This window comes from Colossoma macropomum, unplaced genomic scaffold, assembly GCF_904425465.1.
Source record: "Colossoma macropomum unplaced genomic scaffold, Colossoma_macropomum, whole genome shotgun sequence".
Classification (NCBI taxonomy): Eukaryota; Metazoa; Chordata; class Actinopteri; order Characiformes; family Serrasalmidae; genus Colossoma; species Colossoma macropomum.
In genome coordinates, this window is record NW_023494794.1 from 17,538,303 (window position 1) to 17,554,257 (window position 15,955).

The 15,955-nt window shown below is 39.2% G+C and overlaps 1 protein-coding gene across 4 annotated transcripts in view; it reads right to left on the reverse strand.

Moving 5' to 3' along the window:
- Positions 1-262: 262 nt before the first annotated feature.
- Positions 263-15,955, reverse strand: part of atp2a3 (ATPase sarcoplasmic/endoplasmic reticulum Ca2+ transporting 3) — a 130,971-nt gene continuing 115,278 nt past the window's right edge. The window contains exons 15-23 of one of the 4 annotated variants that reach the window (XR_005007753.1): positions 14,734-14,954; positions 12,292-12,494; positions 11,837-11,922; positions 10,164-10,297; positions 8,049-8,166; positions 7,108-7,225; positions 929-5,384; positions 713-798; positions 263-512 (exon numbers count right to left, since the gene is read on the reverse strand). Coding sequence is in view for 1 of the 4 variants with exons in the window: in XM_036580438.1 (XP_036436331.1) it covers positions 5,338-5,384; positions 7,108-7,225; positions 8,049-8,166; positions 10,164-10,297; positions 11,837-11,922; positions 12,292-12,494; positions 14,734-14,954 (927 nt within the window). In the remaining 3 variants the exon portion in view is untranslated. Of the gene's footprint in view, positions 5,385-7,107; positions 7,226-8,048; positions 8,167-10,163; positions 10,298-11,836; positions 11,923-12,291; positions 12,495-14,733; positions 14,955-15,955 lie in introns of all 4 variants that reach the window. The other 3 variants (XR_005007752.1, XR_005007751.1, XM_036580438.1) reach the window with 3 other exon arrangements.

Below are 15,955 nucleotides of genomic sequence, written 5' to 3' on the forward strand. Positions count from 1 at the left end.
TATTAAAAGATGGGAAAACATACAGTATCTGTATAAGGTCAGTATCTGTGTGCTAAGCTCAGTGAAAGCTGAGTAATTATCAGCCACAGTGACTCATGCTTGTGTTAAGTGGAACATAAAGCTTTAGTGGTACTATTGCACCATCTGCTGGTCATTACTGCCCATGACAACTGAAATCTTGAGTTATTGCTACATCTACAGGCTTCACAGCAGCCCTCCACACTGAGCTGACCACCAACAGACAAAAACCAGACACCTTAAATAAATAACAAGATAAATAATCTTTATTTCCATGTCTTTTTCATATATATAAAATTATGTATCCACAATTAATATTACCAAGGCAATGCAGAGATTCCATTCTCAGTAGTGGATACAAGGCTCCAGAAGCTGCTCGACAGAAATTGCGCATGCAGTAGGTACAGGGGTGCCAGGTCCATAAATATGAACCTACTCTGGATGGTTTATTTCCCTGATGCCAGAAGATGCCAAGAGAAGAACCATGCCACTGTCTACAGCGGAGAAATCAGATAAATGAATAATTAATCAGCATCAACTGATCAACGAATGACTAAAATATTAATAAATAGATTAAGATGTAAACTCCTCACAAACCCGCAAAACTAATACACAACTAAAGTCGTGCGCCTCTGAAGCCTCTGTACCCACCCCAAGCCCTTCAAAATGTACAGACATGAAAAAACTTCATTACCCAGCATTCATCACTGGACATTGCTCTGTGTAAACCGCAATCCATTCCCGAATCAGCCCCTACTTACTTTCCCTCGCCACGTCCGGCTAGGGGACAAAAAATTCATGTTGAGTTCAACGTTTCGTATCACACCTTGTTTAAGAGAGTTACATGTGGTTCCTTTGTTAAGTCTATGTCAGGTGGAAGGTATTAGCTTATATTTACAAGATGATGTACCATTTTAAAATGAAAATCCCTGCATCGTTGACTTTCCCGAACATGTACTGACTACAGGAAGTGAATAGGGCCTGGATTCATCTGGGAAAACAAACAAAATTCTCAGATAGATATTCTTAAACCAAATTACAATTACTGTAAAAAAAAAAAATCCTCAAATATTATTAGCATGATTCTTATCTTTATTTTACAATGTTTCAACCCCAAAACTTAAGTAAAAGACAAAAAAACTCCAACAACCTTTAAAAACAAACAGTAACAATTAATAAGCACCCTCTGCTATTTCCACAAACCGAACAAAATCCTCTGATGCAACGTCCTTGGGCAGGAAAAAAAAAAAGTCTGACTCAGTTCTTTAGCTGTCGGTAAATAGGTTTCATTTTAAGTGAGTTAATATTTAAAAAAAATTAAATATTATATACTGTATAGGTTATTAATTACAGTAACAAGGTTCCATGCAATCTTATTTTTTTTCCTGTACAGATTTTCAAGAAGATCAGTAGTAATTAGCAAGGCTGTATGAGCCCACATTTTCTGTTGCTTGGACTGCCAGTGGTTTCTGTAGCCACGGTGATGGAAGGAGGCCTCATTATTGCCTTATGTCAGTATGCTGGGTTTAGAGTTACATGGTCACTAGAAAGATGTCATCATCAAAGAACTCTGCGGACGAGGCTTGATGGTCATCGTAAAAGTCCTGCTTCAACCTGAAGAGCATCCACAAGCTCTCAATTCAAGCCAGAGCAAATGTGATCACTGACAGTGCACAGAGTAAGCTGAAATCACTGAACTGTCGGACGACACTGACCGTTACTGACATAAGAAAAATGGCCGCCAACACACTGTAGGCTACACATCTCACGTAAAACATCTGCCACAAAGATAAGTGCTTCAGAACTGGACAGAGACAGGACAGATATTAGACAACATCTCCCAAAGTTAGCGAAGTTCAAAGTTCATAGTGGCACACAGGCAATGGAATTAGCTCGTATGCTAATTCTCTACACGCACTGGCCCATATCAACAGACAGTGAGGGAATATTATACCCTTCCTGACAGCAAAACGGACAACCTAAACCGCCTGGGTTCGTTCAGTCAAACACATTATTATTACTACTATTATTTCTTTGAAAAAATAAACAACGAGTAGCCAAGTTAATCAAGATTGCCAAAGCACTGGTGGTGACAAGCCCCTCAACATTTAAAGCGGTGTCGTATGGTGGCCCGCTTAAATGTTCCGCTGCTTTTTCAAGTCCTGGAGACGACATTCAGCGACTATGAAATGAACCGGTTGAGTGGAACTCGAGATGGAAATAAAAGCGAAGGAAAGCATGAGGAGAGAAAACGGTCGTACGATTAAAATACGTAAACAAAAGGGGGTTCGGCTCGAGCTGCCTAGCTGTGGGCCGGAGAGCGCGAAGAGGAGCGACATTCACAAAGTATTAAAGAAGGAGAAGAAAGTGAAGGTACATTCATGTAAGACTCCTTTGCTGGGTGTGTGGAGTATATATGTGTGTGCTCGCACATGCGTGAGTAGACTATCTTAACATAAACGGCTTCAGATAACGTTACGCATCAAAACTGTTACTAAGGTTGCTTGCTAAGTAGGCTAATGCTTGGAGCGGTCTTAATTACCAGGATTCCCTTGGTGCTCTACTTTCTTCACAGACTTCCTCTTTTTCCTCTTCCTCTCACTAAATCAGCCGTTAGTCATCCGTAAAACTGCTCCTTATAAATATTTGAGTAAACTGAATTCTTAAACTGCTCCGTGTTGGAAATGCTAGCAGCTCCTGTTGACTAGTGTTCCTGTGAAATTAGTACAATGTGAACGGAGAGAAAGAGAAAGAGAAAGAGAGGGAAAGCACATGTTAGAAGCGCTAATAGACTGTACATTTTCAGAGAGTCAGATCAGGAGCAAACGCCCTGAAAGCAGTAAAGCACAGCAGAGCTATTCACATTTATCTACTAGGGCCATGCTAGTGCTGCTAGATGCTAGTACTGAATCAGCTAAAACTGCATGCTCATCTGTGAGCTCTTGGCTAGTTTGCCCACTCCATTAAAAAAAGGTTCAGTCAGAAATGCAGAAGCTAACAGCGAATGAACGCGAATAGCCACCAGTTAGCGTCAGGCAAATTCATTTATGCTAACTGGTTACTAGTTTTCATTCATTATTCCTGTTAGCATATTTAGTTGGGCTCCTCCTTTAAAACATGTTCAACCGGGATGCAAATGAAATTATGCCAAACGGTGCTTAGTAGCCTCCAATTTAGTTGAGCTACTCCTTTAAACCATGGCTACATGTAATTTGGTGAACTTGTGTGTAAACTTTATCAATACGTTCTGCCTACACATTCATTTGATGAACCTCATCAGCCTCTGCCTCCCATCTTCAGTTTTTTTTTTTAGAACCTGTTGCTGGTGCTGCTTGTTAGTGCCACTTTTTTCACTAAGTTGAGCATCTTTATGTGGTATCTGGACTACTGACCTAGCTATCCTCCATGTTCTTTCGTAGCAACTGCTGCGAGATTGTACAAGCTTCACAAAACATTGGCAAAAAATCTAATTCAACCGAATAAGACATTGTAGCATAAATGTCAAACTACCTAAATTTAGAGTGTGTTATTAATTTCAAATATACTTGTGAAAAATCACACTGTTAGATGGGTCATACTTTCTGTAGTCTTATAATCAAGCCTATTAGGGGTAAACATTTGATTGACAGTCACAGCCGAAAGTTCATTAGCTTCCGCTGTTTTAACCTTGCTGACTAGCTAAGTTAATGTTGTAGCCTATATTTCCAGGATATGCTGCATGTTACTCTATGACAGCGGTCACAAACCCTCCTCCTGGAGATGAACTTTCCTGTGGGTTTTACTTCCACCCAAATCTAACACACCTGATCTGTCTAACAAAGGAACATCTAAAGGCAACAACTAGATCAGGTGGTCGATTAGGGCTACAGTCAAAGACTGCAGGAAGGTAATTCTCCAGGCGGGGGTTTGGTGACCACTGTTCTTTGGCATGTACTGACACTATTTTCCTCAGTGTACTTGCCATATATGGGCATATTCCCATTTTATGTCCAACGTCCAGTTCCACCCACTAGCTAAGTTTCTCCCAATTCTCAAGATGGCAGAGTGAAGGCTGGCGCATGCTTCCACCTAATCACATGAAGCCAGCTGCTGCTAATGATCAGACAGCTCAACACACTTGGAGGAGAACGCTAAGATGCCCGTGTTGGTGCCGTATATTGGAAGGAGAAGAAGAACCACCCTATACATACAGAGAAAGAGAGCCAATTATGCTCTCACCCGGGAGCCCCTACAGTGTTATCTGTCATGCGCATACCTATCTAAAGGTAGGTACTCTGACAAAAACTAAGCTGTGTGGTACAGTTTTTTCATTAGGTTGAATGCAATTTTTTGCCAAAGTTCTGTCCAGCTTTGTTATGTACTTTACTGATCCTACAAGGGGAATTTGTATTTTTGGTGCCAAGTCTGGGGGCACCACAGCATTGTCAGGGACAACGGAGGGGGTTAAGACCCTTGCCCAAGGGCACAACCAGGTATACCCAGTTTGTTCTTGGATTTGAACTCACAACCTTTCGGTTGCTTGCTTACCTCTTCTACCACTAGGCTACCGGCCACCCCATGTACTGGCCAGCTATCTCTCAACAATAGCTACAAAAGAACATTTGTGTGCAGGGCATGAACAGGTGAATTCTGGGAATCTGATGAGATGATACAGGAAGATGAAGCAAGAGAGAGTGAGTGAGACAGTCAAGTATGAACAAGCGAGACCACTCGGTCAGACTGGCCTTGTCCGTTCATGCTCACAGTCACATAGACACATACAAACACATTCACACGCCACACAGTGAGATGTCCAGATGGTGTCTCGATCCTCTTCCTCCATCTCCCATGGCTCTCTTCAGGACTGAACAAGCTGTCCATCTGTGGCCTGAATGTCCTCCAAAGGCCCTGATTCCCAAAGTAAAACCCAACATCAGGACCTTAACCTTTGACTGTGGCCTCTCCCCTCTCTGCTCCCCAAGCTCCAGTTATTGCACTAGTATCTACAGCACGAGTGGAAGCCAAGAAGCCGTATAAAAAGAAGCAACAAGAATCCCTAAATAACTTTAGCTGCTTGTCACGCAACGTTGCGTGACCGGGGTCGTGCTTGTGCTGACATGCAACCACACACACGCACACACACATACACACGCACACCAACAAGCCCTGCTCGTTTCTAGTGGTGGCTGGACATGCAGGGAATTTATTTTAAAGAAGCAAAAAGGAGTCTGAGGTGCCCGAAACGCAAAGGCAAGAAGGGAAGGGGAGCTTGTTTGAGTGTATGTGTGTGTATCTGTATCCGTGTGTGTGTGTGTGTGCGCATGTGCTGAAGGAGTTGTCCTAGAATTTCAGCTGCCGACTCTTCATATACCTCTCCTCCTCTTCACCTACAGAACGAAAGAAGAAAAAAACAAGATCAATGTCCACAAGAATACACCATGTGAGTGTGAGAGAGAGAGAGAGAGAAAGAGAGAGAGCAGGCGTAGGAGTAAAGCAAGGGAGAGGAGTACCTTTTCAAAGAGATGGGAGGAGAGAGTTACGCTGCAGCAAGAAAAAAAGAGAGAAAAGAGAGATACAAAAAACAGCTGAGTGGATAAGAGAGATAGCAGAAGAGTTAGTACTAGGGCTGCACTGATTAGTCAAAACCAACTTCAACTCATTGTTTCTGTGATGTCACAAGAACCACCTCATTCAGAAATATCCTGCAGCACCCACTCATATTGAAGTTTTAGGGTAGGGGTTGCCTGGAGATCTACCAGCCTGCAGAGTTTAGCTCAGACATTAATCAAACACACCTGATCCAAGTAATGAATGCTTTCAGGGGCATCTGAATATTAAAGCTAGGTGTGTTGGATCTGAACTCCCCAGGATGGTAGATCTCCTGGACCAGGATTGAGCGTCCCTGTTCTAAGGGGTATTACAGCTTTGAGTGCTTTTTGAATGAGGCACAATACAGAGCAGCCAATCAGAACAGAGCTCATTTACCTTATTTTAGTCTTAAAGGCACAGTAACAAAAACAGCCTGTGTAATCGTAATGGAATAAGAGAGGTTGGAAAATGGCCATGTAAAAATTAATTATGGTCATTTTCGGCACCATAACTTGTGTGGTGTGTTCTTTCGAGGGGGTCAGTCAAACTGCTTTTCAGCAAATATAATGTTGCCTGTCAGAAACTAAAGAAACTATACTGCTAGCTAAAGTTAGCTGTTCACTATAAAATCCTGTCGCATCAGAAACACCTATAATTGCCTGTGTTTTGCTCCACCCCAGAGACGAAAGTATGGTATTATCATGGCTCATCTCGTTTGCCATTGGACAAGTTCAGAATGTAGCCACCTATTTAACTTAATGAGTTTAGGCTGAAGTTTAGATTCATTACTAAATTTCCAGTTTAATTTGCCCCACGACCAAGCTGAGCTACATTGTTGTAGCTAATCATAAGTAGGCAAGTTGTAAATAACTATGAACTTGCCACCATGCTAATCTTAGCATACTAACTATGCAATGACTTAGTTACATTGTGAACTTTCACACATACAAAATACAGGTTATTCAAATCTAAAGCTGGGCTGTGTGCTTCCTTCTTTTTTTGATTAGGTTAGATGGGATTGTTGTCAGTTCTCTGCAAAGCTTGTCCAACCTCATTTGTGCTGAGAGCATAAATAGGATCAGTCATTGACATAGTAGATAACAAAAAAAAAAAAAAAAGAAGATGTGTTGTTTACTTATGACCCCCCCCGACACACACAAACACACACACAAAGTGGTGCATTTTGAAAGAATGCAGTTTTCAAATTGCAAGAACTAATTTTTTTACTTATGACATAGAATTTGTGATCTGTCTGAGGATGAATTAGAACAATCTGCAGTGACTAAGAACCCACATGATTCGTGCATGACAACACAACCACAACTAACTGGCTATCTGACACATTACATTCAGTGCTCAAGTCTGAAGCCAAAAAAAAATGGTCTAAAAATTTGTCAAAAAATAGGCCTGGATCATCGTTTGTAAAACATAATTGCAATTTAAATCATTACAGCCCTAGTCATTACAGATGCAGAGGGAAAGATGCAGTGGTAAGACAGAGGCCCTGTACACGTGCTCTACCTTCTAAATGATGCCGGGAGATGTATTTGAGTGCTTCGTCCAAGAGGATGACTGGAATGGAGATTTTGAGGACAACTATCCACTGGGACCAGCGCAGAGGGGTCACTTGAAAGATCAACTGAAAAAGAAACAGAACAGACACAAAGGCAGGGGAAAAATGAGGTAAGAGGTGGGGAAATTATTTTAGAGGTCAAATAACAACAGAACAGCAAACAACGTAAAATTTATAGTCAGTCAGCTGTGTGTGCTTTTAGTACATCTACATCTGTATAAATAAAGACATACAATGAAAAGGTTTAATAATTTCAGCACACTTTTGGAACATCTGAAAAAAATGAATTCAAAATAGTGTATTAAAATTTTAATTGTATCATCGATGCACGCTTCAGTCTCTTCCAAGAGTCTCTCCTTTGCTGTCTTTTGTGGAAAGCAGGGTCAATCCTAAAACCTTGGGCTCTGGGTGCCTCCAATCAGAGCAAAGTAGAAAAGGAGGGAAAGGGGCTTATGATATTAACACATCCATGCTCAAATGACTGAGCTTTTTTTCTGATTTTTTTTTATAAATTCAAGTTCGGAGTTTTTGTGATTCGTGTCTTTGTTTTGATTTTTTTTGAACGTGTGACTTCAGTCCTAGGAGTTTCATTTCAGGCACCATTTCATTTCAAACCAGTAAAGTTTACTGCGTTGACGGTGATACAGGCAGATACTTTAGGCCTCTAAGGTAGGCTAAGCAACTCTATTCACATGCAAGAGAATGGGGTAGGATAATAAAGTCATACCAAGAATATATGTGTGGGATACATCTGGATTTTATACAGTGGCTGGTGAAAGTTCTTTGGCTTGTGGCACAAACAGTATGTAGGAATGCAGTATTCTTCAAACAAGTGGAAAAGAGAAACAAGAAAGAATGAATGTGTGCGTCTGTGTTGACTGGTACTTACCGGTAGGGGCTCCACGTACAGTATGAGAAAATGTAGAGACAGGGACAAAATGATGGCTCCCAAAAGCCAGATATTAACCCACGGCGGCATCCTCAACAGAGACTGGTTCTCCGAGAGACTGACAGAAAAATATTAAACACGTAAGAGTGAACGCATATACCCATAATACAGTATTAACACACTAATGCAACTGTAAGAACGTCTTTATAAAATGCATAGTCCTAAAATCTGATTGGCTTTGCTGCATTCAATGCCACTGTATCATATTCAATAAAAACAATAATCTTTGACCACCTCACAACAAGTAAATTCTGTATTAAGGCCATAGTAAATCACTAAAACCATTATAATGTGAATGGACCACCAAGTGTACTCAAAGATTAAGCAAGTGACTAGAAAAATATGGCAGGCTAAACAGGCTAAAAGATAGCTAACAAGCTAAACAACATGCTTCTCCATTAATGTTTATTAAGGTCTCATTAAGGTTTTGAATTGAAGTATTTATCATTCACTGTAAACTGCAATATAAAAAGTGAAGAATTTGTTATTTTAATGCTTCACATGCATCAAATGTCCATGTTTTTGTTTAAATTTGTCTTAAGTAGTATTTAACCTAGTGTGGGAAAATGCCTGGCACAGTTAGCCTAAACTGGCATGTGAAAACAATGTATAAGGTCAAGAATTCTACATTAAACATAATATTATATTTTCATGATTATATGGCAAAAAAAAGAAAACAGTTAATGAAAAGACTACATTATTTATTTAATAAATAACACAACACTGTTTCCAAAAAAGTTGTTTGTGAATTGAGGAGACCAGCTGCTATAGTTTTAAAAGTGAAATGTTTTTCTATTCTTGCTTGATATGGGATTTTAACAGCCCAACAGTTCGGGGTCTCCTTTGTCATATTTTTCATTTCAAAATGCGCCAAATGTTTTCATTGGTGACAGGTCTGGACTGCAGCCAGGTCATTTTAGCTCCCGGATGCTTTCACTATGGATCCATGCAGCTGTAATACGTGCAGAATGTGGTTAGACATTGCTGAAATAAGCAAGGTCTTCCCTGAATGACAGCATATGTTGCTCCAAAACCTGTATATATGTCATTTAGCACTAATGAAGCCTTTACAGACGTGCAAGTCACCTGCTAGATGCACTAATGTACCCCTATACCATCTTGGATACTGACTTTTTAACTGTGCGCTGATAAGCTGGATGGGCCATGGTTTCCAAAAAGAATTTCCAATCTTGATTTGTTGGACCACAGGACAGTTTTCTATTTCACCTCAGTCCGTCTTAAATGAGCTTGGACCCAGAGACGGCGGCAGTGTTTCTGAATCCTTTTCTTGATGCAGTGGCGATGCAGTGCTACCTTAGAGCCCAAAGATCATGGCCAGCCAATATTGGTTTTCAGCCTTTCCCTTGTATACAGGGGTTTCTCTGGATTCTCTAAAGATTTTAATGAAATGTACCGTAGATAATAAAATGCCCAATGCCAAAGTTCTTTGCTATTTCACATTGAGAAATGTTATTCTTGAATTGTGACACTTTTGCCTGCACAGTCTTTTACAAAGTGTTGAACCCCTCCCCATCTTTACTTCTGAAAGACTCAGACTCTGTGGGATGCTCTTTTTATACCCAATCATGTTACTGACCTGTTGCCAATTAACCTAATTGGTTGAAAGATGTTCCGGCACGTGTTTTTTTTTTAGCATTATAGAACTTTACCGGTCTTTTGTTGCCCTGACCCAACTTTTTTTGAAATGTGTTGCTGGCATCAAATTCATGAGTATTTATTTTGAAAAAAAAACAATAAAATTTCTTGGTTTCAACATTTAATATGATGTCTTTGTACTATTTTCTATTACATGTAGAGTTTAATTGATTTGTACATCATTGTATCGTATTTACATTTTTCACAGAGTTTCAACTTTTTTGGAAATGGGTTTATATGTTTTATTATAGGCTGTGTTATATTGTAAAAGCAATAAACCACATCACATCTTGCCTAAAAACTCCTCACAGTAGCTCAAGTGTTTTATTGCTTTATTTTACTATAGGTTAAACTGCTCCTTCACTGAGTCTGTGTCATCTCCATAGAAATATAACCCACCTGTTGAGCGCGTTGAACATCTCTATAGTGACGAGCACAGAGAGGGCCATAGTGGTGGGGTAGCGGGACTCAAATACCTCACAGTCGATGCCCTGGAACATAGGGTTCTCGTCCGTACACTGCATGAAGTGCCTCTGTACAACAACAAATGGCAGAGAGGTGTGAGAACAACTTCACACTATCACCAACCACAACCAACCTAAACTAGACTGATTTACATAAATTCAGGAACCTGTTAGCAGAAATTAACGTTAACACCACGATAGACTTGGTAAGCAAAAATGACATACACATATATAATAATATATATAATAATGTTATTTTACAAGACTTACATGGCATCTCTATGATATTATTTGTGTATATCACGTTATGATGAGAGAAAACATTCAACCATCTAGCATGTCTGTTCATTTTTAAAGGGAGAATTTGTTAACTCTATTCACAGCATGGAACATTGCACTTGGAATTAATCATAACAACCTCCAGTAAATTATAATGGGCTACTTCAAATGTTCTTTTTTTATGCTTCAAATGTTCTATTTTATGCTACTGTTTATGATGTTGATCACTATAATGCCCTACACACTTCAGTTTAAGAACTATTCCTTTATTTTGTTCTACCCTGCCTTGTCCAACTTTAATAAATGAAACTGAAACCTATTTACTGATTCACATACAGTAAAATCCATAGTCTGTGTATCATAAATACAAACACAACTGCTGGGTCTAAAATCAACCAGCTTTTCATTCAGTTGTTGTGTCAGGGCTGGATCGCAATAATGGAAATATAATGAAAATACTGGCTCTGCTTGGAGTGAACCGGCTGGAGGAATGTAATCTAAACTATATAACCAAAAGTATGTGGACACCTGACCATCACACCCATACGAGCTTGTTTTGACATCCCATTCCAAAGCCATGGGCATTACCATGGAGTTGGCCCCAGTTGTGGCTAGAACAGTCTCTACTGCTCTGGAAGGGCTATTTACAAGACTCTGGAGTGTGTCTGTGGGAATTTGTGTCCATTCAGCCACTCAAATTATTTATTAAAAACACCACTGAAAACTCATCCATAACAGAGTTCAATTATTTGGCTTTAAAAAAAAAAAAAGGAATAAAAATAATGTAAAATACTCAGTTTTGTTTTGCATACCAAAAAGACAGAAAATATCTTTACTGTGGAATTTTTTATGCAAATTGATTTACTGCAAACTAATTTACCACTTATTAGCCTCTAATTAGTGATCACTAAGACTCCACTTCAGAATAAGGAACAAATCTCACTTGACAGTATAAAACCTATAGGAATAATGTTGCCCATTATGCACTAATAAGATAATTTAGGTGATTAATTTATGCTCAATAATTTGCATAACTACGTCATAAAGTATTAATTGTGCATTATTGCAACTAATAATGCATTGGTTAGTGATTTTCACATGACAGACCTCCAATTATGTACTAATACAGGTCATAATGAATAAAGCTTGATGCACAATGAATAAACCATTTAGACGAGTCTAATTTGAGCTTTACTGAACAAAGAACAAGACCTTAATAAATCCCCAGTGTATTTTCCTTCAAATAAAGTGTAACTATTACTTCTACTTGGAGTATGGGTTTAGGCTTCTATACCCACCTCTAATTCCTAATGTATTTTTTCTACTCACCAGCTGGTAGAAAGACACCTGAGGACCCTGCTCATCAAACAGGTACCACCAGGTGGCAGCACTAACTGTGCCTAATCCCACATATCCTAAAGAAAATGGAACAAACACAAACAGTAAGAGGCTTATGGACAAAAATGACATTCATGACACAGTATTATCATTTATCAATAAACTATCATAGAAAAAAACTTCAAAAAAGAAACAGGCATGTACTTTATGTAGTGTACAGGCTGAAGTCATTATCATTTCAATTTTGGGAAACTATGAAATCTAGAATCTAATCCTAAACAGTATTTGACTGTAAGTAGACCTTTTCAGATCACATCTACAAACACAAAAATGTAATCCCTTCAGACACATGCTACACGATGATGCGTGTAGCCACTTGCGTTACTGTCTAGAATGTTCTACAACAGCACAGTACAAGACACTGTTCACTGTTCAGCCTTGCTCACCTCCAATGGCGAGGTATCTGAAGAAGAGCCAGCCAGAGATGAGTGGCTCTTTGGGATTGCGAGGTGGTTTGTCCATGATGTCCAGGTCTGGGGGGTTGAAGCCCAAAGCGGTGGCAGGGAGGCCATCTGTGACCAGGTTCACCCACAGCAGCTGCACCGGGATCAGAGCTTCAGGAAGCCCCAGAATCGCAGTCAGGAAGATGCTGGAAGGAAAGAGAGAGAGCAGGTGGGTGTGAATGTTAATTGAGTTGAGCCTGCATAATTTGGCACAAACAGGTAAAAACATGTAGAATTAAAATACACAAATGTACCACTTTAGGTAAACTTTGGAATTGCTATATAACAATAACTTACACAAACTTAGTTTAAACAGCAGAAACAAGACACCAAAATGTATAGGTGTAAGTATTTTGGGCATAACAAGACGTTATGCTAAAGATTTGATCACTACGTGGATAACCAAGTGGTGTAAAGCATTATAATTTAATTCACATTATCGTTCCTCTGTTACTTGCTTTGTGTTTATGTCTCTAAAGCCCTCTTCGAGCTGGATTTGTTTTCCCTGGGTAAGTATTATAATCTGAGTTGAATCTGCGATGTCAGAAGATTCTAGTCTGCTAAGTAATAATTCTGCAGTAAATTATCTTCTATAATTCATCAAACTCAGAGCTCCATCTGTAATAGTAGTCCTTATCGAATTAACATTGTAATAATATAATAATAAACCCTGAAAATACACATTGTTTTTGGCGACTAAGAGAAAAGGCTAAGGGTTAAAATGGAGCTTAACAGTTGCTTTATCCTCCAGTTCAAAACAGGACTGTAATCTACTGCATCTGCTATTGCATCTGACATTAACAGGAAGTTTGTTTTTGTTGTTTGTTTGGCCCTGTTTAAGTTTATTCTTAGCGCAGACTATGCATTTCGATCCAGGCTACGTGGGATAATCTGATGAAATTATAGAAATATTTTATCCCCTTTTAATCAGATAATCAAATTTCTTACAAATCACATTACCTCCCCAGGTAAAAGTAATCCAGCTCAAGTAGGGCTTAAGAGAGCAATATTAATTATGTGTCATAGATTTTAAATCACAAATTTCCTTTACATAGATTAATCATGTGTGTCCTTGTTTGTAATTTGCATGTGTGTGCTACCTGTCACAGCTGACTTCAGCTTGACTGATGTAACTTCAATTGCGAGTAGCACAGCACAAGCATGGGGGACGCTGTAAACTCAGCAAGCAATCCATCTAAGCAACTAATCACGCTGATACTAAATTTAAGAACATAAATCCCCATAGTGAAGAAGAGAGAACCTCAATCTCAAATTAACAGGTCAGACTTCGTTTAGAACAGCTATGTTAACTTTGCATGTTATTCTTAAAGATTTAACTTGAGGCAGCTGTTTTGGGACCACTTCCACTGGCTACTTTTTGGGTTTCAAAATATTGTTAGTTATTCATAATTTTATATAATTGGAACAAAAGCGACGAGAAACTTCCAGTAAGGGAACTGGTGAGAGAAATGGAGCCTGTTGCATTGTGTTTGTTGCTTTTTCATTTCTTCATGGAAATGGAATAGATGTTCTTATGTAGTACAGTAAACTACATATATACAAATACTTCTAAATAAAATACAATATAGGGATGATATACCATATATGGATGAATGCTTAAATGAACCATTTTACACTTTATAATGAAGACAAATTCAAGGATATTAACAATTTACATTTTAAAACATTTTCGCGGTTCTGCTTTTTTTTTTCCTTCTTCGCGTCGTTCATGCACAGATAATTGTAGGTAACCGAAGGCCTGGAAGGATACATCTGATGCATCCTCGAAATCACTCAGAACGTAGGCTGCATTCCTAGGCTGTATACGAAGGATATTTCTATGACGTAGCGGCCGAGAAATGCAGCCTAGGCTTTGGAACGCAGCTTGTGACTGGCTATGTCCTTAGATCTTCTATTACTCTATTGCTTTCTAGTTGGAACAGATGTGTGTGCGGTTTAGAGCGTTACTTTATTCAGGAGGTAATAAGTAGTCCTGTTACAGTTTGAGAGAAGTAATCAATAAATTGTAATTGAGTGACTACCTCAACGCTGTTTTAGAATCAACCTTTTAGAATCATCTGTAGCTCTGAACACATTAACAGTTTCTTTATTTGTTTTACAGCTTCATGATCAATTTTTGACGCCTGTGAAACTGCACAGGTCTCGCTTCAATACAAACACTAAAAAGCAATCAAACTAGTCTTATATTATTTATATAACTAATAACAAACCCTACAACAGTGATTCTATACTTTGGAACAGTAATGTAGGCTCTTTACTAGATTTATTAAAAGTTTAATGTCCTATCTGAATTCTGACAGAATTTCAGCCGACTCCACATCATCAGTTGGTTCTGGATGATCAGGTATAGTCAAAGTGACGCACCAGACAACCTCTCCCACGTTGGAGGAGATAAGGTAGCGGATGAACTGCTTCATGTTGTTGTAGATGGCTCGGCCCTCCTCCACGGCTGCCACGATGGTGGAGAAGTTGTCGTCCGACAGCACCATCTCTGAGGCAGACTTGGCCACAGCCGTCCCGGAGCCCATCGCGATGCCGATTTCAGCTTTCTTCAGAGCAGGAGCATCATTCACTCCGTCGCCAGTCTGTGAGAGAGTGTCAGAGGGTGGAGGTTAATGATGTGTTAGCAGAACATCCAAAAGATGTAACGATTTAACAGACGAAAGGAAAGCTAGAGAGCACAAAACACAACACTCATGAGAACACTTATATCAAAGCAGAGAGGCCACTTGTCTCCTCTGAGGAACATAGCAAATTGGCTTTCGCAGTTTTGAATACATAGCAGTTAGATCAAATCCTGCTTCAAAGACAGACAGGAAAAAGACAAGTGGAGGGCTGAGAGAAACAAAGACTCTTCCTGATTGTGGCACCATCTGGAGTTGAACTCACAGTCTCTCAACAGCAGGGCCAACCCTTAGCTGAGTCCCTCCTGTTTAAATATACAGTCATATGCACAAGTCTGGTCAAATGACGTTCTGTCGACTTACAAAATGAAAATTAGTTAACAGATCATCTTCAAGGTACATACTTGTGCACATTATGATGCACAATTACTGTTTCTTTGCTGAATTAACACATTTGAGGATTATTATTTTTTTTGTTAAAACTGAAAATTATGTTAAACTGAAATTATACAATTAAAACTGGCAGGAAATTTTCTGTTTGCCAAATTTATGTTTGTTCTCTATAGAGGATGTATTCAACAGTCAACAAAACACATAATTTGGTTGTAGGTGTTCAAACTTTTGCACATGACCTTATCAGCAACTACACATTACGTGTAAGGCTCCAGTCCTTGCGGGCCAAAACACTGCAGACCTCAGCACGCTGCCTCATTAAACACATATGATTCAGCTCATCAGCTAATTAGCAAGATCTTCGTGAACTGAATTCAGAGTGTCAGATGAGGGTAAACGTTAATCTCTGCAGCACTTTGGCCTGGAAGGTCCCCAGTTTAACATGTCTGAACTAGATGAATTGGTGAATCTGAGCATGTATATTATTTAAGACTGAGTTTCTGTTAGTTATTTGAGTTTAACAAGTGTGACACTTGATAACTATCAGTAAAGCACTGTTAAACTAAAAC